General features: G+C 48.4%; 1 protein-coding gene and 1 non-coding gene across 3 annotated transcripts in view; one reads left to right on the forward strand and one right to left on the reverse strand.

Moving 5' to 3' along the window:
• Window positions 1-3,756: 3,756 nt before the first annotated feature.
• HHAT (hedgehog acyltransferase) overlaps window positions 3,757-24,722 on the reverse strand; it is a 373,409-nt gene continuing 352,443 nt past the window's right edge. For both annotated transcript variants that reach the window (XM_069544234.1, XM_069544235.1), the window contains one exon: window positions 3,757-4,743. In XM_069544234.1, coding sequence (XP_069400335.1) covers window positions 4,652-4,743 — 92 coding nt within the window. In that variant the 3' untranslated portion in view covers window positions 3,757-4,651. The remainder of the gene's footprint in view (window positions 4,744-24,722) is intronic.
• Window positions 22,447-22,553, forward strand: LOC138416738 (U6 spliceosomal RNA). The gene has a single exon (XR_011247852.1). It is a non-coding gene; the product is annotated as a U6 spliceosomal RNA (small nuclear RNA).

Below are 24,722 nucleotides of genomic sequence, written 5' to 3' on the forward strand. Positions count from 1 at the left end.
CGGAGACTGTCCCACATTTCGCCAGTCCTTTGAGGACACTTCTGCTCACGAGCAGTTCGTCATTTTGGGACTCCTCCTTGTATTAACACTCTTGCCATTGAGTCCTGCCAAATCCTCCACTGGGTTTCTCTTCTTCCTTTGTATCTGTCATTTAGTCCAAAGAAGCATGAATCAACAGAAGTGCAAATGAGCTGATACTATTTTTGTGGTCAGCTGAGGACGCTGCCAAAACTCCACTTTCTGACTGCAACCCGGGGACGTGAAGAGGAATGGGTGGCCCCACCACTGATATTCCCTTCTCAACATTTTTAAATAAGCACAAGTGATATTTGTAAAAAGAAAAAAAAGTTTAATTTTATTTATTATGGTAAATAAACTATTTTATAATGATCATACATGACTGCTTTTGCCTTTCCTTGTATAAACTTCCAGGCACTGAATTAGGGGTTCAGACCTAAGATAAAAGAACTAGGTGGTACCTTCATAGACCTTTTCAAAAGCCTGGGGACCTCTAATTTGGACAGCACCTATGACTGTGGTTTTTGGAGAATTTTAGAATTCTAGAGACACCAAGATTGAGTTCTGCACAGTGAGAGAATGGTTGTGAAGGTGCTTTGACATATGATCTTGAAATAGTGCTATCAATGCTATGAGACATACAGAGATGCCTTCCAAACCTGGCATCGCTGGGCAGTTGTGGTACAGCACATTGACTGAACACAGAGCTGAAGCCGACCTCCCACCTAGATCTGAACGCTTCAATCCTGAACAATTTGGATTGCAATCTGTATGTTCATGCTTTGCTGCCTTTTAAAACATACTGTCAAAAACCAAGTCTTTCTGGAAAGACTCAGTGCCAACAATATGAGTTCTGACCTGTGCTTTCTTCACTGATGGTCTCAGAAGCGATGGAGGTAGAAAACTGCATGTCCCTACGGTAGTGCTGTACCCCAGCACCGATGCAGCTCTGCTGTGGTTGTGACAGATATCGCCTCCTGCTCACAGCACAATCCTCCACAACACTGCCAGCAGGAGCCCTTATTTCATACCAATGGACTGCATTTCACAAATGGCGCTTTTCTACTGATAGACGGTAGAACTTACCTCAGGGATGAGGAATTTGTGATCCACAAGCCACATTCAGGCCTCTGCTTGATTTCATCGGGCTGCAGTATAAATCTAGTATTTTTAGTAACTTTCTCTACATGCCCTTTTTTTTGTAACACTATAGGAAAGCATAATAAAACTAAGGGTGATGGCTTTTTTAAAGTTCCAAATGACTGATGCTCATTTCAAAAGTTTCACCTAGTAAAGCACTAAATATTGTTTTTCACTATTGAGGTGCTCTGAAGAATCATCTTTCTCTGTAAATACGGTTTTTATAATTAGTCACAAGGACTAAGTAACACAGAGCCAAGTAATAGATGTTACATTTTGGATGCCAAATGGGTTTCAATTAAAAAAAAAAAAAAGGAATTTTGCTGGCTTGTTCCAAAAATATAACGATTTCAATGAAAGAAAGGCTTCAGAGAGGCATCTCAACACACGCTGAGAAAGGACAGCACCATTGAGATAATCTGGCTTCTCAGTAGTTGGCCTTTCTGTATGGATATATTCTGGGACATTTGCTAGAAAAGAAATTCATGATATTTATTTCGTATACTGCTTAGTCAATCATTATATTAGTTTAAATAAAGAAGCAATGAGTAGGCTCTTTCTCTAAGGGGAAACTCCCTCCCACTAAATTACCATTCTCCCAATATATAGATTATACCATATTATATATGACTGATTTATTTTCTAAGTCTACGGTCCTTACTATTAAGAACAAAGGGCTTCTGCTGTCACTTTTCAAAGAAATTAATCTGAGGAAACAATGAAATAATTTTCCATCTTCTTGCACGGTCCCAGGAATTCGTCAAGATGACCAATATTTGGCTGTCCTTCCGACGTGTTCCTGGCCTCCTTGGAAATCATCATGGCAATCATGCCTGGAGCGAGTCAGAGGATCCTGGGGCTAGAAGTGACCTTGGGACCTGTCCCTGTCCCATGCTTGAAGTTGCTCCAGGCTGATAAGTAGGGAAAGTGACAAGTCAGATGTCCTTTAGCTGGGACTGCTCTGTCTGCTCAGACACCTCAGGAGTCCTTCATTTAAAGCAGCTCCAAGAATTTGACTTCATATGCATGGAAACAGACATTATTTTCATATTACAGTGGGAGAAAAGCAAGAGGTTAAGGTTAAGATAACAGTAGTCCTGGATGGTTATTCACATATTGGTTAATTAGGCCTCAAATATACAGCTAAACACAATAATCATGTACTCATTCCTGAGAACCACTCAATCATACAATAGCTGAAAGAAATTCAGGATTATTACTTTCAAATATATTCACTTATTCTTCCAGTATAGCTTAATGAGTAAATAAGCCTATTTGTTTTTATAAAAATGGCATCTCCAAAGAGTTGAAAATATTTTGCATTACTTATATTTATAAAGGCTTCCCTGTAGCTCAAATGGTAAAGAATCTGCCTGCAATGCAGGAGACCCGGGTTCGATTCCTGAAAGAAGGCAATGGCAACCCACTGCAGTACTCTTGCCTGGAGAATCCCATGGACAGAGGAGCCTGGCGGGCTACAGTTCATGGGGTGACAAAAAATTGGACACAACTGAGCAACTAAACACATAGATAGATATACACTGTTTATATATTTATATACACACATATATTAGGCGTGTGTGTGCATGCTCAGGTGTGTCTGACTCTGCAACCCCAGGCAATGTAGCCTTCCAGGCTCCTCTGTCCATGGGATTCTCCAGGCAAGAACACTGGAGCGGGTTGCCATGCCCTCCTCCAGAGGACTTTCCAGACCCAGGGGTTGAACACACATCTCTTAGCATCTCCAGCACTGGCAGAAGGATCCTTTACCACTTCACCACCTGGGAACCCCATACATTAGACATTTCCCTGCAATTATCTTCACATGATTTTGTTCCTCTATAAACTTCAGCTGAAAGACCTCTGGCTGATTACAAATCTTGAATTCGTGTTAAGAGTCCCTGAAGTTTTACTGTATTCATCTGACTGCTCACCCTTCCTCAACCTCATCTCCTCCTGAAAACTTCCAAGCACAAGGACTTGCCAGCCTGTATCTCCTCCTCCTTTATCAGGCCAGCTGCCAAGGCTGCTGTTGCCCTGGTCTGCCTGCCCCCCTCCAGCCTCTGCCCTTTGCTGCAGCTAACACAGAGTGTGCCTACCCTCTGCCACCCACATCGGGTCCCCTCCCCACTCGCCTCCAAGCAGAGTGGCCGGGAAGAAAGGATGCCAGCAAAATGACGGGTCCTGCACTCCGCAAGTTTAAATCTCATTGAGCTAATAACCGCAGCCAGGACACAAGGATAATACCAAATGACTAACGGGAGACGGTGGGGACAGACCAGATCCGCAATCACCCTCTACTCAATGACAATTAATTCATGTGCTTGAGATGTTGTTCTGTTCTCCCATAATTGGGTACACTATGGATTCAAATTTTAAAGCTGCTTCACTTACCCTCTACCCCCTAAGAAAAAAAAAAAAAAAAAAAAGCAAAGCCAAATGGAAGTATTCTGAATTATCTACCACTTGAGGCCATTAGCAGCCTGTTAGCATCCTTCCAGAAGAGTGAATAATTCAGAATTAAGTAAGTGTATTTCAACTTTAAACATTTTCTTCAAAAAATATTCAAGACAATTTTACAAAAATATGAAGTATCTGTATGGTAGAAAGGGCTCCATTTTATTGGAAACAAAACAAACAACATCAACCGCTGAGTGTAAACCACTGAGTCTGACCCACTCAGGGGGAGAGGGCTGCTGGGACTTGCATGGAGAGAGGAGAGACCACAGGAAGTCCTCTTTACCCTCTTTGCCTTGCCCCATAGCACCTGTCTGTCATACACTATTCCCTGTTTGTTTTCTTTTTTTAAAATTATACTTCTTTACTAGGAAATAATTAACTGTCAGGTAGAGGAACTCCTCTGTTTATACTTTCCTGCAAATCTAGGGAACAAGCAGCCAAATGGCGATCACCCTGATGAATGATGAACTCAAGTAGCAGCCCTCCTTGGGTACTGACGTCTATATTCGATCTCCTTGGACCCAGTAGTCGGCAACACAGCTGTGGCTTTGCCACCCCCCTGCCAAGGAGCTGAATGTCATGTGACCCTCAGAGCTGGCTCTACAAACTGCACTGCAGGAAGCAGGCAAGGGGTCACTTAAATGCCACTGACCCAACATGTTTCAGAAACACTGCCCAGTGGAAGACAGGCCTAACACTAATCAGAATTTATATGCCTCAATCAAGAAACGTCTATTGCATCTAATTCTTGGTAAAGGAGAAAGAACCTGAGGTCTGGACCACAACATCACCGTCTACAGCTAGGCAAGACGTTTTACTGCTTGGGGTCCAGCTTACTCTATAGGCAAAGGAGGAGGCTAGGAAGAGGATCTCTAAGTTCCCAAAGTTACGAGAGCTCAAGTTTCCAGTCCTGGAGTGAGGTGACTTCAACAAAAGATGAGCAGGTCCCCTGGAGGTTACCTTGAGGTTCGAGGTGAGGGTGGAGCACGTGCCCTGGAAACCAGTGACTAGGGCGGACCTGGGCCCGGCGCCGTCAGTTACCAGAGTAAGTGTGGGCCCAGGCAATGCCCACGTGCGCGTAGCAGTACAGGCATCCCAGGACAGACAGGGTCACACACGGCCAGCCTGCAGGAGGGCGGCAGACGGGAGAGCGGTCAGACACGCCTGGGGCAGGACCTCCCACTGGTGCAGACCGGCCCCACCAGAGAAGGCAGCCCAAGCAGCAGCATGGGCCTCGGCTTAGGCATTAAGACACACGTCTCCTAGATCACCTCATGGTGTTCAAACTGGAACAGCAGCAAGTGGACCCCTACATCCCCACTGGGGTCATCCACCAGCAAGTGGACCCCTACATGCCCACCGGGGTCATCATAAAATGAGGGGAGCCCTATCACACGCGCAAACTATGTTTAGAAACAGGACAAACTTTTGAAGAATACATATGTAGAAGCCGAAAGCATTCAATAACCAAAAAAGATGAAAAGTCCACGAGACTCATAGTAAATCGCAAAATATGCGTTGACCACTGAATCGCACACCATCCACAAGCACACAGAAGCCCAGGACAACCAGGTACTTTTTTCAGCCTCAAGATGGACCCATCTTGCTTGGAGGCCTTCCGGTCTGTCACCACCGTGGCTCAGACCCAGATGTCAGGGGACCTGTTAAATCTGGTCCTCAGTAACCTCAGGGAGCAGGAAGAGGCAGTGGGGGTGGGCCTTCAGGTACAGAAGGCAGCCCCGGACTCAGCTGTGTGTAGGGTGAGGCATCAGCAGGTGTTTGGTAAACACGGGAGCCAGAGACTGGCTGCGGAGGCAGGAGAACAAAGCGGTTTCACTTACACAAAGCTGGGCTGTGGCGACTGATGCACAGCTGTGCTTGGCCCTATGGCTGTCAGGGGACATCCATGTGGAAGCTTCTGCCCAGCACACACAGGTGTAGGGAGCCCTGACCAGAGGTGCATTCAGTCTGGACCACCGCTGGGCCCTGAAAATGCCCCCTTGTGTCACTGCATGCCAGGCAGAGAGGCAGCGAGAAGGCCGCAGTCCGCTCGGAGACCCCAGCACCGTCTCAGCTTCTCCATCCACACAATGGGAGGCCCAACATACAGGAAAGCATGTGGAATCAAAGAAGATCACAGGCTTGGTAGCATTTTTAAAAAGTGTTTCAGAAAGGCAAAGGATTTCCTGGGAACTCTCTTATGTCCACACAGCTCACTGGTCTTTTTATCACACATGTGTGCCTACAGCCAGTCACCCCAGTGTGTGCCAGATGGCTGCCAAGAACCCGTTCTCCTTTCCTGACCTCAGAAGTTTAGATTGGTGATGACAAGGCAAAGACGGATTCCACAAGTCGCCCTTCCACCGCGTTCAACCAACACATGACGGGCATCTGCTGTGGGCCTGGCCCTGTTCTAGACGTAAACGTCTTCCTCTGTGCTCACCTGAAGGAACGAGGTCTTCACCTGCAGCAGCTGCTAACCAAGCAGGTCTGGCCCAAGTGTAGGGGGCGTGCTAGGGGCAGAGCGCCCCCTTTGTCAGAGCTCAGATAAGCACAGGATCATAAAACTGAAAGGAACCTGGGGTGGGTGGCCATTCTGGCGACATGCCAAGGGCTGCTATGCCACATGGTCATCCGGACTTGTCAACTGTCAGTGGAAAAAGTGGCATCGAAAAGGGCTCTGTCCCGCCAAGTGAGCACTGACACCATCCCGCAGTCCTCTCGCCCCCCTGCCTTTCCCAGTAAGTAGTCTTCTTCCGTGTTGTCCCTTCTTACCCGGCTTTCCAATCCTGTGTGTCCGGAAGACTCCCTTATCCCTACATCCTCAAACACATGCACGCACGCGCACACACACACACTCTCTCTCTCTCTGTTGACTGTTGGGCTGTACCGTACTGCTCAAAGGAAAAGATCCTACACTAAGGCCCCTGCACACACTGTACATTCAGAGCTAGGCCCCCAGAATCGATGTGTGCAGCTGCCTGGTGGGCTTTTGATACCTGGACTTAACAACAAGTGAACAGTCAGTCAGCACTGAAGATGTTATGAATAGGATGTCAGATGATGGTTGCAAAAGAGTGGGGGATAGTGAATAGGCCAGATTATTTAACAGTTACAGCTACGTGCATACACGCAGGATGTATAGCACAACAGATTCAATGAAGAGGACCAAGGCAGGGGTGTAACAGGAGTTAACAGGATGTGGGCGGCTGTATCCTGAGATTGCTCACAGGATACTGGCAGGTTGCATAATAACTTCAGCTAACGAGGGATAAGACACAGAGGGGAGCGGCTGTAGCTAACAGAAAGTGAGCCGTGCAATTACACTCAAGGTTATTAAGGCTGAGCCATCTCTGAGCAATTACATCAGTATGAAGGACTGGAAAGGCAGAGGCTCGGGATACTGGAGGAAAAGACCATTATCATGCAGGGCTATGGGAAGTCAAAGGATATGTCTAATTGGTTTTCTGGAACAGAAAGGGATAATCAGCAAGTCTAAGGTAAAACTTTGTTTAAAAAGTAACATTGTACAATGGTGCAGCCACTATGGAAAAAGAGTATGGAGGTTCCCCAAAAAGTCAAGCACAGAATTACCACACACATGCCCCCAAGAATTCAAAGCAAGAACCAGAAGACAGAGTCCTACACCCAAGTTCACAGCAGCACTGCTCACAAGAGCACAAGGGCAGACGCAGCCCAGCGTCTACTGCGCGATGAATGGGTGTACAAAGTGCGGTCTGTATCCATAGTGGAATATTAATCAGCTGTAAAAAGGGAATTCTGACACTGGCTACGACATGGATGAACCTTGAAGACGTGCTAAATGAAATAAGCCAGGCACAAAGGGACAAATACGGCAAGATTTCCACCATCTGAGGTACCTAGAGTCGTCCAATCGACAAAGACAGATAAACACAATGGTGGTTGCCAAGGGTTGAGAGGGGAGTTAGTGTTAAATGGTCACAGGGTTCTAGTTTTGCAAGGGTAAAACTGTTCTGAATACGGATGGTGGCTGCATAACAATGTGGGTGTGAACTGTAGCCTAAAAATTACTAAAATGGTAACTTTCATGTTATATATTATTTACCACAATAAAAAATGTATCCCTGAGTGAAAGAAGACCTCAACAAAATAATACATGCCGTATTATTCTATTTGTGTGAAATGCAAACTGATTTGTAGTAACAAAAAGCATGTCGGTGGTCGCCTGGGGCTGGAGCAGAGGGAGAATCAGACCACAAAGGGGCTCTAGGAATCTCTGGGGATAATAAAGATGTTGGGACTGTTTTTCAGTGTATATACAACTGGAAAATACATTAAATGGATACATTTTATTGTGCAGAAATTACTTCTCAATGAAGTTTTGCCATTCTAAAGGTGTTTTGGGAACATCAGCAAATCACAGACTTGCAGCGCTATGCTGCAATGTCCTAGGCTCTCTATGCCCAAAGTATTCAAATTCAAATAGCAGGAAGATGCAGTTCATTTTTACACGATGCTGAGTCTTTAGTCCCCCACCTCCCTGGGAGCAGAACAACTGGCTGCGTGTGGGACTGAACACTGGGCTGCCCTAATCATTCTTTCTTCTACTGGACCCTCTGAGAAACACGACCAGAGAAACTCTCTTATCCATGCAGATTCATTCAGCTGCTGAATCAGCACAAATCCCTATCCCTATCCTGGGGAAGTAAACCAATCCTTCCTAACGGGAGAGGAGTTGGCTGAGCTGCTGAATGAGCTCTCACTCACCCCATCAAAGGCTCGCTCTGCTGTCAAGGGCGGGCAACACTGCTGAGCCTGTGGCCGCCGTCTTGGCTCTAACGAGGTCTTTTCAAAGCCCACACCCCACTGCTGACCAATTTTAGAAGAAAATGACTGGTGAGCAGAATATGAGCAAACTGCAGCAATGCTTTCTTCTCATCCTTCCTTCCAGGCAACCAGAACCCTAGTCTCTGTCCACATGTGAGTAGTTTACAAAGACTATGCAATCTGCTATACAGTTTACAAAGAATACACAAACTTGGTGAATTCGCACAACGCTATGAGATAGAAATTACTCACTTATACTAATATTCTTGCTTGAAGCTCTATTGCCTCAAAAGGGTCCAGAGACCACAACCCAAGCCCAGGTGGTCTGGTTGAATCCTGCTTGGAGAACAGTTTGAAGGACCTGAGTCTGTCCTTTAGCTTTACCTACAATTATCTATCAGTTCAGTTCAGTTCAGTCAGCCATGAAATTAAAAGACGCTTGCTCCTTGGAAGAAAAGCTATGACCAACCTAGACAGCATACTAAAAAGCAGAGACATGACTCCGCCAACAAAGGTCTGTCTAGTCAAAGCTCTGGTTTTTCCAGTAGTCATGTATGGATGTGAGAGTTGGACCATAAAGAAAGCTGAGTACAGAAGAATTGATGCTTTTGAACTGTGGTGTTAGAGAAGACTCCTGAGAGTCCTTTGGACAACAAGGAGATCCAACCAGTCCATCCTAAAGGAAATCAGTCCTGAGTATTCATTGGAAGGACTGATGTTGAAGCTCAAACTCCAATACTTTGGCCACCTGATGCCAAGAACTGACTCACTGGAAAAGACCCTGATGCTGGGAAAGACTGAAGGCAGGAGGAGAAGGGGACGACAGAGGAGATGGTTGGATGGCATTACTGATTCAATGGACGAGTTTGATCAAGCTCCAGGAGTTGGTGATGGACAGGGAGGCCCGGCGTGCAGCAGTCCATGAGGTTGCAAAGAGTCAGACCTGACTGAGCGACTGAACTGGAAAGAGCTTTCTCCCTCCATCTACTCAGCAAGTTCTCTAGCCAGAGGCTCTGACACCCTGCTGCCCCTCCTGCTCACCCAGGGCTCAGTCACTACCTTGCTGGTTCTCCTGAGGGGTCAGGGACATCGTGACCCTCTCTGCTTGGCTCTTGGGTCCCTACAGCTGGACAGATAGAATCTCACTTTCTGGCCCCATGAAGCAGCAATGACACCCACTGACTCTCAACCATTCTAAGACAGGGAAAAGACGAGTTTCCCATCTTGAGTGCCGTCATGCTACAAAGGAAGATGGCTCTCACTTCCCAGACAAGCTTGCCTTGGCCGGAGCCCAGAACACAAATGTGGTGGTCCCGATCAGCAAGGATCACCAACATATCCATCCGCATCCCTGGGATGCAGGTTCACATTCAACATCCCACATCACCATCCCAGATGTGAGACTGAGGGTTTCCCGCCTCCACAGAGGGCCTTTGTGAGTGGGCAGGCTTGGAGGATACCCAAGAGAGAAATGGAATGCAGAGGTGACTCTCAGAGATGCTGCAGAAGAGTCACAGGATGCGGTGACTGATGGATTTTGAGGCCAAAGAAAATATTCCCTCTCACTGACCCTGCCCACTGCCTCAGACAGCACCCTCGGGACTGACGCCAGTTGGTGTGTGTTACAGAGACTGTGTACCGTATGCTAACAGACGGAAGGGCTACTCTACTAGACAGTAAAAGGCCTGGTCCCAGGGTCCCTTCAGGACCTGTTCTCTGCTGTAACACTGAAAGGGGGGAAAGCTGGTTCTGTCGGGGACACCAGGATCTGCCCTAGCACTTGGCCACCATCTCTTTTTCTTTTTAATTGGAGGATAATTTCTTTGTAATGTTGTATTAGTTTCTGCCATACAACACTGTGAAATCAGCTGTAAGTATACATACATGGCCCGGGACTTGAGCCTCCCTCCCACCTCCGCATCCCACCCCTCTGGGTCATCACAGAGCGCCAGGCTGAGCTCCCTGTCCTAAAGCAGCTTCCCACTGGCTATCTGCTTTACACACGGTAGGTAGTGTGTATATTTCAGTGAGGCTCTCTCAGTTCATCCCACCCTCCGCACAAGTCTGTTTTTTATGTCTGTGTCTCTGTTCCTGCCCTGCAAACAGGCTCATCGGTACCATTTTCCTAGATTCCATATATATGTGTTAATAAACAATACTTGTTTTTCTCTGACTTACTTCACTCTGTTTAACAGGCTCTAGGCTCATCCACCTCAGTTCAACTGCCTCAAATTCAGTCACCCTCTCTCTGAGCTGACTGGCTTGCACCTGTGCCTTTCCATCTAGTAGGTACTGTGAACCCCAGCCCCATACCCTGTGTGTTTATGTGTGTGTACACATATATATGTATTGGTCTGCCTTGGTGCCATTTTCTACTCCGAGAACAGTGGAGGCTGAGTGCTTTCTTTTCCTTTGAGAACGAGCTCGTACATCAGGCTGGTTCCCGGGGGCTGGCTCAGGATCTGAGAAGCAGCAGGGCACTCTGCACCACGGTACTGGCTTCAGCCACCGTCATTTCATTAATTATTCAGAGGGACTTTATGTGCTGTCTTCATTAAAACAGCCCACTCCTGACAGCACTTGATGTTTAACAATACTCAGATCTGACGGGGGAGAAATAATAAGGGGTTTTGGTAGCTTTATTTCTGGTAGTCCCGGCCTAGAGAGATTGTGGAGCAGTTCATCAAATGGTCCTGCACTTTCAGACCTACCTTCACAGCTCAATTTAGAGCTTTCATCTGATAAATCTACAGGGCAGGAGCCTTTCCCTGCCTACAGGCTACCTTACTGAAAGACACCCAGCAGGACCACAACTGCCCAGGCTTCCAAGCCTGTAAACTGCCAGGTCTGATTTCAAACCCGTGGGAATATGGACAGGAGGTCTGAAGAGCAGGCTCTTGCTACTCCAGGGCTGGAGGAACCATTTCTTACCTTCATGTAATTTACAAACTTGGGCCTCAAACCTAGCTTTTGAGGCCTCGGTGTTTTTCCAAAAAAAAAAACAAAAGAACAAAAAAACACAACAAAACACTCAACTGCTTCTTTCACACCCTCTCATGAAAAAGAATGACATGGTTCTAATTTATTCAAAGCTGACATGTGAAATCCCAGGGCTGGTTCTCAAACAGGAGCCACACTGTAACCACCAGGAAGGCGTGTTAGAATGCACGGTCCCGTCCCCCAGAGGTCGTGATCCAGGACACCTGGGCAGGCCTGAGATCTGCGTTTCTCCTAGGATCCCTGGTGATGTGGATGCTGCTGGTCCAAGGGCCAGCCTCCGGGCCCCCTGTTCCGGGGGACTCTGCAGAGGACCCAGCGGTGGTTCACACACTGAGCAAGGGGACAGATGAGCACTGAGCGTTTAAAGGTCACCAGGGCCTTTGCTGGAGGCATGCCACATCCTCACAACCACCCTCTTAAGGAGGAATTATTAGCCCCACTTCATGGAAAGGGAAACCAAGGCTCAGAGGGGCAGAGAAACTTTCTCAAGGTCTGAAAGCTAAGGGGTCACCAAGTGGCACTTGGAGCCTAGGGCTGTGTGGCTCCAGGAGTGCTCGGCCACTTGCGCTCCGAAGCAGTAAAGGGCCTCGGACCACGTGGAGGGGAGGCTCACACGGAGCCCTGCTTCCCGGCCTGGTGCCTTTAACTCTTCTGCCTCCAAATCTCATTTCATCCCCTCTACTCATGGTGCTAAGGAAACAGGAAGCAGCAGGCTCGTATTTTCAGGTATCACGGTCACTAAGCTGCTTGGTCACCGCCTCTCCCGGGGCTCCTCAGTCTCTCCATCTGTGTAATGGGGGGAATAAGCCTGGAGGAACATGTTTGCATGCCTTGTCACGGCAACTGTTAATTCAGACCGGGGCCACTGAGGCGCATGCTCCCAGTGCCTGGATGGTCTTTTGTTAACATAGAGCCACAGGTATTTGATCCTGGTCATGGGCTGAGCCTCCACAGGGCACCCAGCAGGGAGACAGAGAGGAAGGAACGGGCAACTCTGACTGCCCTGGGGGCCTTCCTGCCGTCCCGAGCAAGAGTCGTTTGCTGGGTGCGCTGTGCACACTTTAACTGGCACAGACAGCGGTCCTTAACAAATCACGCTGTTCACACTCAGTATCACATCCTGATGAAGCCAACCTGCGCTGTGGTTTGCATCCTGCCCACCTCCCAGCCCAGGCCCCGCGGGCGGGCACTTCATGAAGCACTCGCTTCCATAAAGCAGAATCATTTCACGTGAAATTGAGCACGTGGGGAGAACAAACCGGAGCTGCTTCTTATCCTGACAGTGCACGTGGAAAGAGGTGCCAAGAAAACACACGTGTTCTCTCTCCAGAACCAGATGAGTGGGGGCCAGCCTGCCAGAAGCCCGTCCCTGCCGCCGCTGCCAGGATCTCCACTCCAGCCGCTAGGGCCAGACGCTGCCCGGTCGGACCACACTCCCTAGCTGCTTCTCTTCCTTAATGTGTTCCTTTCTTTTTTAATTTAAACAGCCTATTTCGGGCTACTGTTTATCCTTGACTCACAACCATGCTATGTAACACAGTGGAGACAGCTCAGCAAACGCACTCCTGGAAGCTGCCTCCCAAAAACAAAGGGATGGGGACAGTGAGGGGCAGGCTCCCTGCCACCAGGCCCGGAAAACCACTCACCCACACGGGCAGTTTTTAAGATGGTTTGACAGTCTTTCTTTTTTTGACCGTGGCATCGCATGTGGCATCTTAGTTCTGCAACCAGGGGCCGAACCTGCGTGTCCTACAGTGGAAGTGCAGAGTCTTAGCCATGGGATCATCAGGGAAGCCCCCAGACCACCCCCCAGCCCGGGCATTTATGAAGCGCTGACCGTGTGCGCAGCATTTAGACAGGCGGCCTGGACATGCGTCACACGGAGCTTCATCTGAGGCCCGTGAAAATAGGCTCACAGAGGCTAAAAGCACACTCAGGGCCCCCAACTCCCCACCTACCCTCGAGATTTGGCTCTACGGCTCCCGCTCTGGGAAACAGAGGACAGAGACAAGAGTCTCAACACCTGGGTCACCAGGACAGTGGGCTGACATGAGTAAGCTGACATGGCGCTAGGATGGAGACAGCTGAGCTTAGACGGTTTTGTCTTTCCTTCTCATCCAAATATGCACACACGGGACAGTGGTGGTCTGGGAACCACGGCACAGGGTGGCAGCCTGGCACTGTTCTCTGGAATCACAGAGACTCTGGAGAAGAGAAGAGAAGCACCTGCAAATATAGAATGGGCTAGCTTTGGAAGCAGGATGGGGGTGGGCGGTGGGCAGGGGAGGGCCACTCTGCAGGCAGAGAAGCTCGCCGGCAGCTGAAGCCCTTCATCCCGGGACGCGCTCAGGACCCTCTGTGCATCCCCGTCCCGGGAAGGCAGCAAAGGCAGGACAGACTGCGAGGAGATGCCTCTTCCGGACAGGAGGCGGCGCAAGTCTGAGACCATGAACCGGCTCCTTTCCTCCCAAGTCCCTGGGACCAGGGCGCCCATGGTTAGAACTGTCACTGAATAAACATATATGGGTGCCTGAGTCCTTGTGAGTACTCAGTCACAAGACTCTCAGATCCCTAATCAAAAATGACACTTGTTGCAAAATCCCCAATCAAGAAACCCTAGGTATGCACATCTGGCCTCTATTTCCCCCGCCGTGGGCCATGCAGCCAATGGACAGAAGTGCCCACAGCTGAAGCATCATCTCCACTTGTGTGTGTGTGTCCAGGAGAAGGGGCACCTGGCAGGGACTGGCTGAGGACACCTAGACGTTAACAAAGGACAGTGGGTCAGGAAGGCCGCCCCAGTCATCCTGCTTCCTGTCACTACGAAAGGAATGTAGCAGGGGAGCTGGAAAGGGAGAGAAGACACGGCACCTCCACCACACGCACCTCTGAAAGGGTGATGTCAGCACATCTCTCTGACATGTTCTTTTCCTAAAGCTGTTGCTAGGTAAACGACTCCAAATTACTTCGATTTCTCAGCAAAGAACACAATGATATAACCAAGCTCCTGGCGGAGACAGCAGCGTCTCTCCCATAGTTCTCGGACGCCACCGCAGGTTAGACATGCCAGCCACCCCAGGGGAAGGGGAGGAACTGTTCCTGCCTGGCAGAGCCAGCTCTGTTCTCACCTCACTGCTCCCACTCACTGTGGGCTGTGCTCATCTCCACGCTGAGGGAGGGATCCAACTGAGCGCAGGGGGTGCCGTGGAGCCAAGAGCTTGTCTGCACACCGTCCTGAGTGGCTGCTGCTTCTCATCCCGGGGCTGTGCCTGCTCCCCCTGCCTGGTCAGAGGCAGGCTGGCTGTGCCTGGGGCGCTGTTGGTGGCCAGGATGCAGTTTCTCTCTATGGGTTCTGAGCCCATGGATCTGGTCTCATTGTGTGTGCGTGCTCAATTGTGTCCAACTCTTTGCGACCCTATGAACTATAGCCCACAGCAGGCTCTGCTGTCCATGGGACTTTCCATATAGGATACTGGACTGGGTTGCCATTTCCTTCTCCAGGGGAATCTTCGCCAACCCAGGGATTGAACCTGCATCCCCTGCATTGCAGTTGGATTCTTTACCACTTAAGCCATCGTCTCTAATGCTGACTTTAACCACTACAACTGCCTCTCGCCTTCTTCAAAAGGGACTGACATATATGCACTACTATGGATGGAGCCGAGAGCTAGCAGGAAGCTACTGTAAGGCCTCGGGGCTCAGCTTAGTGCTCTGTGATGACCTAAAGAGGGGAGGATGGAGGAGGTGGGAGGGAGGCCCGAGAGAGCAGATATATGTATACATGCAAATGATTCACGAGGTTGTACAACAGAAACTAACATAACATTGTAAAGCACCTGTATCGACTTTTTTTTTAAAGGAACTGACAGAAGCCCAAAGCACGAAACAGCTCCAAGATGAGCTCAGAAATGATGCAGCCGCAATATTCATAAACGGTATTTGGGAAAGGCATTGCCGCCACCGGGGTGCTGGTGTGAGGAGGGCTGTGGGGAAAAGAGGCGAGACGGGCGCCCAAGCTCTGGGCCTGCGCTGTTGGTGGCGGGGTCGACGGTTCCACACCCGGCCAGCCGGCTTGGGGCAGGGGCAGGCGGCAGCCTGCTCACCTTGCAGGAACATGGAACACCTGGGCAGTCCCGACAGCAAGTGAAGACGGCCCTAGGAATGGCCAGCTACGGTCTGAGGGAGCCCAGGGCTCCCCTTTGCTAAAGAAGCATCAGCGCTTCCACGGGACAGGGCAAGAGCTCTTAGGTCGCTGTTCCAAGGAGGGAAAAGACACACAGAAAGATCCCATAGGGCCCCTCCCATCAAACCCACACACCCTGGAGACCCAGGGCGCTGCTGACGGTGGGCAGAGAGGCATCGAGCAGCCCCACCCACACACAGCTGCTCTTCCTTTGTGGGGGTGCAAGGCCACTTCCTGCAGGAGCGTGGGGCAAGCGCAGTAGCCCTGGTCACTGGTGCCGTCACCTCAGGCCACGTGGCCACCAGGGGCTGGCGGGGGAGATGAGCATTCGGCCTGAGAGTAAGAGAAAGTACCCACGTGTGAATGTCGACTCAGGCAAGGTGGACCCATTCTAGGCACCATATTTTACAAAAGACTCTGTCATGCAGAAGCCACTTCAAGGAGGGTCTGGAAGGGCTCCTCAGGGTAGGCATGCTAATAAGTTAAAGTTTAGCCTGGAAAAAGGCCACGGGGCCACATAGAGAATTAATTAGATTTGTCCTAAGTCACTCCAGAAGACAGAACTGGAGCCAAGAGATGGAAGTTAGGGGCAGATTTTTGGCTACAACCCAAAGGAGCCTGTAACAGTTACACACTCCGCTCCCTGGATTCCCATGCCTGATAGCATTCAGAGGGTGGTGCCTTGGATGGGAGATGAAACCAGATGACCCCCCTTCAAGGCCCCTTCCAGTCCTTAGAGATTGTTGCTGTTCAGTCGCTCAGTCGTGTCCGGCTCTTTGCGACCCCATGGACTGCAGCACGCCAGGCGTCCCTGTCCATCACCATCTCCCGGGGTTTGGCCAAGCTCAAGTTCATTGCATCAGTGATGCCATTCAATCATCTCATCCTCTGACACTGTCTTCTCCTCCTGCCCTCAATCTTTCCCAGAATCAGGGACTTTTCCAATGAGTCAGCTGTTCGCACCCGATGACCAAAATACCGGAGCTTCAGCTTCAGTATCAGTCCTTTTAGTTAATATTCAGGGTTTATCACCCTTAAGATTGACTGCTTTGATTTCCTTGCAGTCCAAGGGGCTTTTAGGAGTCTTCTCCAGCACCACAGTTCAAGAGCATCAATTCTTTGGCGTTCTGCCTTCTTTATGGTCTGGCTCTGACAACCATATGTGACCTCTGGGAAGACCATAGCCTTTACTATGCAGATCTTTGTCAGCAGAGTAACGTCTCTGCTTTTCAACACACTGTCTAGGTTTGTCATTTTTCTCCTGCCAAATGGTCCATACCAAAATTGAATTGATTACATGAATTGATTACATTCTTTGTAGGTGAAGATGGAGAAGCTGTATACAGTCAGCAAAAATAAGACCTGGAGCTGACTGTGGTTCAGATCACCAGCTTCTCCTAGCAAAATTCAGGCTTAAAGTAAAGAAAACCAGGAAAAACAATAGGCCAGCCAGGTATGACTTCAATCAATTCCCGTTTGATTTCGCAGTAGAGGTAACGAATAGATTGACGGGACTAGATCTAGTTAACAGTGTGCCTGAAGAGCTATGGACAGAGGTCCGTAATATTGTACAGGAGGCGGTGAACAAAACCATCCCAAAGGAAAAGAAAAGCAAGAAGGCAGAGTGGTTGTCTTAGGAGGCTCTACCAATAGTGGAAAAATGAAGAGAAGTGAAAAGCAAGAGAGAGAGGGAAACGTACATCCAAATAAATGCAGAGTTCCAAAAAACAGCTAGAAGAGACAAGAAGGCCTTCTTCAACGAGCAATGCTTAATAATAGAAGGAAACAACGAAAGGGGAATGACTAGAGATCTCTTCAGGAAAGCTGGAAACATCAAGGGGGCATTTCACCCAACGATGGGCACAATAAGGGATAAAAATGGTAAGAGACCTAGTAGACGCTGAAGAGATCAAGAAGAGATGGTAACAATACATGGAAGAACTGTATGAAAAAGGTCTTAATGAAACGGATCACTACGATGGTGTGGTTAGTTACCCAGATCCAGACATTCTGGAGTGTGAAATCAGGTGGGCCTTAAGAAGCACCGCTGTTAATAAAGCTAGTGGATGAGATGAAATTCCCGCAGAACTACTCAAATGCCTAAAGGATGATGCCACCAAGGTTTTGCATTCATTACGTCAGCAAATCTGGAAGACCCAGCAGCAGCCAATCCTCATCCCAATCCCCAAGAAGGGTCGTAACAAAGAACGTGCTAAACCACCAGACAATTGCACTCGTCTCCTATGCTAGTAAGGCCATGCTTACAATCTTACATGCTAGACAGGCTTCAGCATTATGCGAACCAAGAACTTGCAGATGTCCAAGCAGGGTTTAAAAAAGGAAGAGGAACTAGAGATCAAATTGACAACATTCATTGGATTACAGAGAAATCAAGGGAATTTCAGAAAAACATCTATCTCTGTTTCATCGACTACACTGAAGCCTTTGACTATGTGGATCATGACAAACTCTGGAAAGCTCTTAGAGAGATGGGAACACCAGACCATCTTACCTGTCTCCTGAGAAACCTGTATGCAGGTCAAGAAGCAACAGTTCGAACCCTGTATGGAACAACTGATTGGTTCAAGATCGAGAAAGGAGTACGATGGGGCTGTCTGCTGTCCCTCAGTTTGTTTAACCTATATGCTGAGCACATCGTGAGCAATGCTGGGCTGGATGACTTACAAGCTGGACTCAAGATAGGTGGGGGAAACATCAACAACCTCAGTTATGCGGATGATACCTAATGGCAGAAAGTGAAGAGGAGCTAAAGAGCCTCTTGATGACAGTGAAGGAGGAGAGTGAAAGAGCCAGCTTAAGACTAAATATTAGAAAACAAAAACAAAAAACTAAGATCATGGCATCCAGTCCCATTACTGCATGGCAAATAGAAGTGGAAAAGATGGAAACAGTGATAGATTTCCTCTTCCTGGGCTCCAAAATCACTGCGGACAGTGACTGCAGCCATGAAATCAGAAGACAAGAGATTACAGCCTTGTAAAATTCAACTCTTCAAATCCTCTTCCCCTCCCCCTGCCCCAGGGAAGGTACAGGCAAAAACTGAAGTTAGACTGAAAGCCCCCCGCAGTCAGGAGTGGGAAGGGAAGGGTACCCTGTCTGGGCTGGGACAGAAGTCTGGAAACATCACCAGATGCAGGAGATTCTTAGTGAGGGGCTTACGAAGGTATTTATTTACCTGACATATAAAGTGACTCACACAAATCCGTTGTCCTTGTTTTAGGGGTAGCAGAGGAACGTAGTCTGAGAAAGCTCCGCTCAGAACTTTTTAATGAATGGCAAAGGTTAAGCCCTACTATCAGAACTTTATAAAAAAGAGATAATTGATATAAACAAAGAAAAATAAAGTGACTCAGACTCTTTTCATTACAGAGAACATTTTGTGCCTTAAAGATGCCATTCTGGAAGAACACTGTGTTCCCCTCAGGCTACCGACGCTGGCCAATGGCCCTGAGGTGGGGGTCTGCCTGGAACCGCAGGCCAGCACTGCCCGGCTCTAAGCCCAGGGTGGGATGTGGGCTTAGGGTGGCCAAGGGTCTCTTCTGGCACCCCACTCACCTGGGCAGCCCGGATGTACCCGAGCCCATGCAAGCCTTGGCAGGGAGCAAACCTTCAGCAGACTCAAGGGGGATGCTCCCAGGTCAAGTTCTCTTCCTCCCCTGCCCAGCCGCTCAGAATCGCACAGCTGAAACCAGTGTTTTAGGGGGCAGAGAAGACAGGACAGGGCTCTGCTGACGGGGAGCTGAGGAGGAACAAGGCAAGGGCAGCCTGGATCTCTCGGGGATGTTAGGAATTAACAAATAGTTAGCTGTAGTCCCTGATAGCTCAGTTGGTAAAGAACCGGCCTGCAATGCAGGAGACCCCGGGTTGATTCCTGGGTTGGGAAGATCCGCTGGAGAAGGGGTACGCTACCCACTCCAGGATTCTGGCCTGGAGAATTCCATGGACTGTATAGTCTATGGGGTCACAAAGAGTCGGACACAACTAAGCGGCTTTCACTCAGCTGCAGTCACTAATTAGATTTGTGCACCCTTCCCCGCTGAGTCCTCTGGGCTTCCTGCTTAGCCAGCCGGAGGGGTGGGAGGCTGGGCTCCTTCGGGGAAACTCACCCCATTGTTTACACTCTTCCCGGTAGTCTTTCCACGGGATTAGTTGTTGGCCTCCAGGGAAGAGATCTCAGCTGCCGTGCTTTCTGACGTGGTTCTGTTTGTGACCTCGGAGCGCACTATTACACTCCGGACTCCTTGCCGAGTTCCCAGCTGCATCCACGGTGTGGGTCAGCTCAGGGCGTGGAACCAGCCCGCCAGGCACTTTCTCGGATTCCTCTACAGGGACAGGGCGGCGTCTGCGAGGGTCAGCTCTACGGCGTGGATCTGGACTTCCCTCCATCTGACCCATCACATTCATCCAGTCCTTCCGAACTTGTGTCCCAGCCACGGAGTTGGTGATGCAAGAGGGGACTGTGATGGTCCCCTCTCCGGGTCTCCCATGATACCCCTGGGTTGGAGGTCTGAGCTATAATGCTGGCATCTTTCACTGCGGAGCCTCCATCTCCCTCCCCTAGGGGGCTGCCCTGGGTCCCATTTGGGAAGATTTGGCTCCATCCTTACTGTAAGGGCTGGGAAGGATCCAATCATAAACTACTCATCCTTGAGACTCATCACTCGATACTTATGGAGCTCTTACTACATACACACTGGGTGATGCCAGAGATGCTGGAGACATTAAAAGGCTGACTTACGGTTACAGAGACAAGAATTCCGTGTATAAAGATGTCATGACCACAAGGTGTTTCCCAATGTGGAAGATGTTTCTGTGAACTGGATGTCATGTCGAGGGCTGGGTAAAATGGCAGGGGACTGGCCTCTGTGCTCAGAGAGCTCCATTCTGGAGAAGAGGACCCAGAGCACCGAGAGCCTGGCTGTGAAGGGTGCAGGAGCAGACAGGGTGCAGCAAATGCGGACTGCCTGGATTCTGACCATCACTCTGTCTGCGCCAGAAGGCAGCCATGGCGAGCTAGTCCACACTCCTAAGCACATGCCTTCCAGTAATTTCCAGCCTCTAGATAAACCCCCCCTCAATGGAAGAAGGCCTGCCCTCCAGAAAGACCGTCTACCCAGCAAGACTTAGAATGGATTTTCACCCCAGATTTAATCTGTTCGTTTTTTGACCAGGTAACGCACAATTATAAAATTCAAATGTTCCAAAGAGTAAGCATGGAAAACTAAATCTCCATCTTCCAACCCCCATGTCCAGTCCACCTAACCCTTCTCTCCCTAGAAGATCTGGTTTCAGTTCTGTGTTTCTACTCCCAGGGATATTCTATGCACACAGAAGCATAACATACATATCCAAATACACACATGCACACAAACACATACCTATATGCACAAAGATTTTAAATGGTTTTAAATTTTGCATTCTGAAATATATATTATCTTGAACACAAATACTACATGCACTGTTCATTTCCTTATTTTTTACGGTTTTAATTACTGGGCATTGTTCCATGTAGATACATATAACATCGCTTCATCCTTTTTAACGGCTGTGGAAATTTCTGAATTTATGTACCATAATTTACCTGACTCCCTCTGATGGGCATTAAGTCCATTCTAACTTTTGCTATTATAAACAATGTTGCAATTAATATCTTTGCATAACATTTCATTTCACATGTATAAAAGCATATCTGAATGACAAATCCCTAGAAGTGGAATGGCTGCCTCAGTTTTGGTAGATATTTCCAAACCATTACCTACAGAGGAGTTACCATGAGCTAAATATTTGAGGCTAAATTTTTTGATCTTTGCAATCTAGAGCTTATAAATTACCTTTCCCATGTTGAGGTTGATATACAAATACTGACTCCTTACACACCTGAAATTAATATAATTTTATATGTCAACGACACCTAAATAAAAAAAAGTGAGCATCTTTTCATTCATTTTAGAGCCCTCTGTGTTTCCTCTTTCTAAGAGCTGTCTATTCAAGTCCTTTTGCTATGTTTCTACTAAGTGGGTGCCTTTTTCTCCCAGATTTTAAGGGTGAGAGTGGTTATTACTGTTGCCCAGCCTGGTGGGCTTCTGTCTATGGGGTCGCACAGAGTCGGACATGACTGACGCGACTGAGCAGCAGCAGCCTGACAGGTGTCCTGCAACCATCAGCAAGCGTGAGGTCAAGGGCACTGAGTCGGTGGGAAGCCAGCCACAGGCAAGGACAGGCCAGGGGACAAGCTGCCAAGATGGGAGCGGCCACCCTGAGCACTCCAGGGGCCCCCGTGCTGGGACGGCGGCCAGAAGAACACAGCCGGCACCAGCTTCTGTCTCCTACAGCAGCTCAGTGTCCACTGCTTCTGAATCTTCGCTAAGTGAAGAAATCAAGACAAACTCCGTTACTACTAGCATCGTCATCTCTGCAGAGAGTGCTCAGTGAGCCGGGCAGGAAAGGCTATTTCTATTCTCACTCTGCTTGGCCCTTCAGCTGGGAACTGAAGCAAGGCCTTATTAGCCTGCCTGCTACTCCCTTTTCCCCCTCTCTCCATCCTTTTCTTCCTTCCCTGCTCTCTCCCTTTGTCTCCTTCCCCTCCCCTCTTTTCCTTCTATCCATCCCATCCACTGCTTACTTTAGTATTGAATTGGGGGGCAGGCAAGGCTTAGCTCTGAAGCCTTCCCTCATGCAAATTTCCCAGTGTAGTTGACGACTGATGTGTGTGTGCTTTGTTGCTTTGGTCGTGTCCAACTCTTTGCGACCCTATAGACTGTAGCCCGTCAGGCTCCTCTGTCCATGGGATTCTCCAGGCCAGAACAGCGGAGTGGGTGCTCACTTTGGCAGCACATATACCAAAATTGGAATGATACACAGAAGATTAGCATGGCCCTTCCACAAGGATGACATGCAAATTCATGAAGCGTCCCACCTTTTTCTGAAAATGGATTAAAGACCTAAATGTAAGACCAGAAACTATAAAACTCTTAGAGGAAAACACAGGCAGAACACTCGATGACATAAATCAAAGCAAGATCCTCTATGACCTAGCGTAATGGAAATAAAAACAAAAGTAAACAAGTGGGACCTGATTAAACTTAAAAGCTTCTGCTCAGCAAAGGAAACTATAAGCAAGGTGAAAAGAAAACCCTCAGAATGGGAGAAAATAATACCAAATGAAATTGACAAAGGATTAATTTCCAAAATATACAAGCAGCTCATACAACTCAATACCAGAAAAATAAACAACCCAATCCAAAAGTGGGGAAAAGACCCAAACAGACATTTCTCCAAAGAAGACATACAGATGGCTAATAAACACATGAAAAGATGCTCAACATCACTCATTATGAGAAAATGCAAACCAAAACTACAATGAGATATCACCTCACACCTGTCAGAATGGCCATCATCAAAAAGTCTACAAACAATAAATGCTGGAGAGGGTGTGGAGAAAAGGGAATGCCCTTGCACTGTTGGTAGGAATGTAAATTGATACAGTGTGGAGATTCCTTAAAAAACTAGGAATAAAACCACCATATGAGCAAGCAATCCCACTCCTAGGCATCTACCCTGAGGAAACCAGAATTGAAAAAGACACATGTATCCCATTGTTCACTGCAGCACTAATTACAATAGCTAGAACATGGAAGCAACCTAGATGTCCATCAACAGATGAATGGATGAAGTTGCAGTATACATACACAATGGAGTATTACTCAGCCATAAAAAGGAATGCCTTTGAGTCAGTTCTAATGAGTTGGATGAACCCAGAACCTATTGTACAGAGTGAAGTAAGTCAGAAAGAGAAAGATACATATCGTATTCTAATGCATATATACAGAATCTAGAAAAACAGTACTGAAGAATTTACTTACAGGGCAGCAATGGAGAAACAGACAGAGAGAATAGACTTATGGACACGGGGAGAGGGGAGGAGAGGGTGAGATGTATGGAGAGAGTAACGTGGAAACTTATATTACCATATGCAAAATAGACAGCCAATGGGAATTTGCTGTATGGCTCAGGAAACTCACACAGGGCTCTGTATCGACCTAGAGGGGTGAGATGGGGAGGGAGATGGGAGGGAGGGTCAAAAGGGAGGGGATATATGTATATCTACGGCCTTGGATTCCTTGTCTGAGCCCAATAAAATTGACTGTTTCTTCTTCAAAAAGCACACACACAACATCTGGAAAAGGAAAAAGTGGAGTGGGTTGCCATGCCCTCCTCCACGGGGTCTTCCTGACCCAGGGATCGAACCTGTGTCTCTTAAGTCTCCTGCACTGGCAGGCGGCCTCTGTACCACTAGCACCACCTGGGAAGCTACATCTAGCTTCAGTTCCAATTACTTAAACCCTCCTCATTCCTTGACAGTTAGGTCTTCCTTCAGTTCTGAGCCAGTCACAATGGATGGGAGCCAGGATTATGTAAATTAGCCTCACACACGCCAGGCAATGGGTCCTGGTGCGAGCACTCTGTCCAGGCTGCTGCAAGGCTTCCGTCTCCTTCTCACTCCACCAGCCCCTCCTCTGGGTTTCCTTTACTGGCTACCAAGCCCTGGCCTAGAGGTTACCAAGTGGCCAAGTCCGGGTGCTTGCTTTATTACTGTGAAAGCTGGGTTTGTGCGTTCCTCTCGAAGATGGTCCAGGACGGATCATTAAGCCTGTTTTACTCTTCAATTCTGAGTGATTTCTACTGGAATGAAGGAGGAAGAGGGGAGGGTGAATGGACTCCTTCCTCTTTCCCATTCTTGTCAGTATCTCTCCAGCAGCAGAAGGCAGTCGCAGCTCCAAACCCCAGCTTCTACGGACACTCTCAACCTCAGCAGCATCTATCTCCCTGGAGGTCTAAGAACCAGCCACAGCATCACCTGGTCTGAGGTTCAAAAACAAGCCAGAGGGCAACCCTCCGAGATCTGAACGGCCTCCAGGCGCCTCTTCTCTGAGCTCCCACAATCCAGGGATCCCACCTCTCCCTTTGAAATTCCCCAGCCAAAGGCTTAGTAGCCACTTCCTACGGTGGCTAACATCTGGGTTATTCCAGGGTCCCTTTTGGCTCTTTCAGTCTTCTAATACTGGTGTAACTCTCTGTATTAAATCCCTCT

The sequence above is a fragment of the Ovis canadensis genome, chromosome 12 (genome assembly GCF_042477335.2).
Source record: "Ovis canadensis isolate MfBH-ARS-UI-01 breed Bighorn chromosome 12, ARS-UI_OviCan_v2, whole genome shotgun sequence".
NCBI classification, from domain to species: Eukaryota; Metazoa; Chordata; class Mammalia; order Artiodactyla; family Bovidae; genus Ovis; species Ovis canadensis.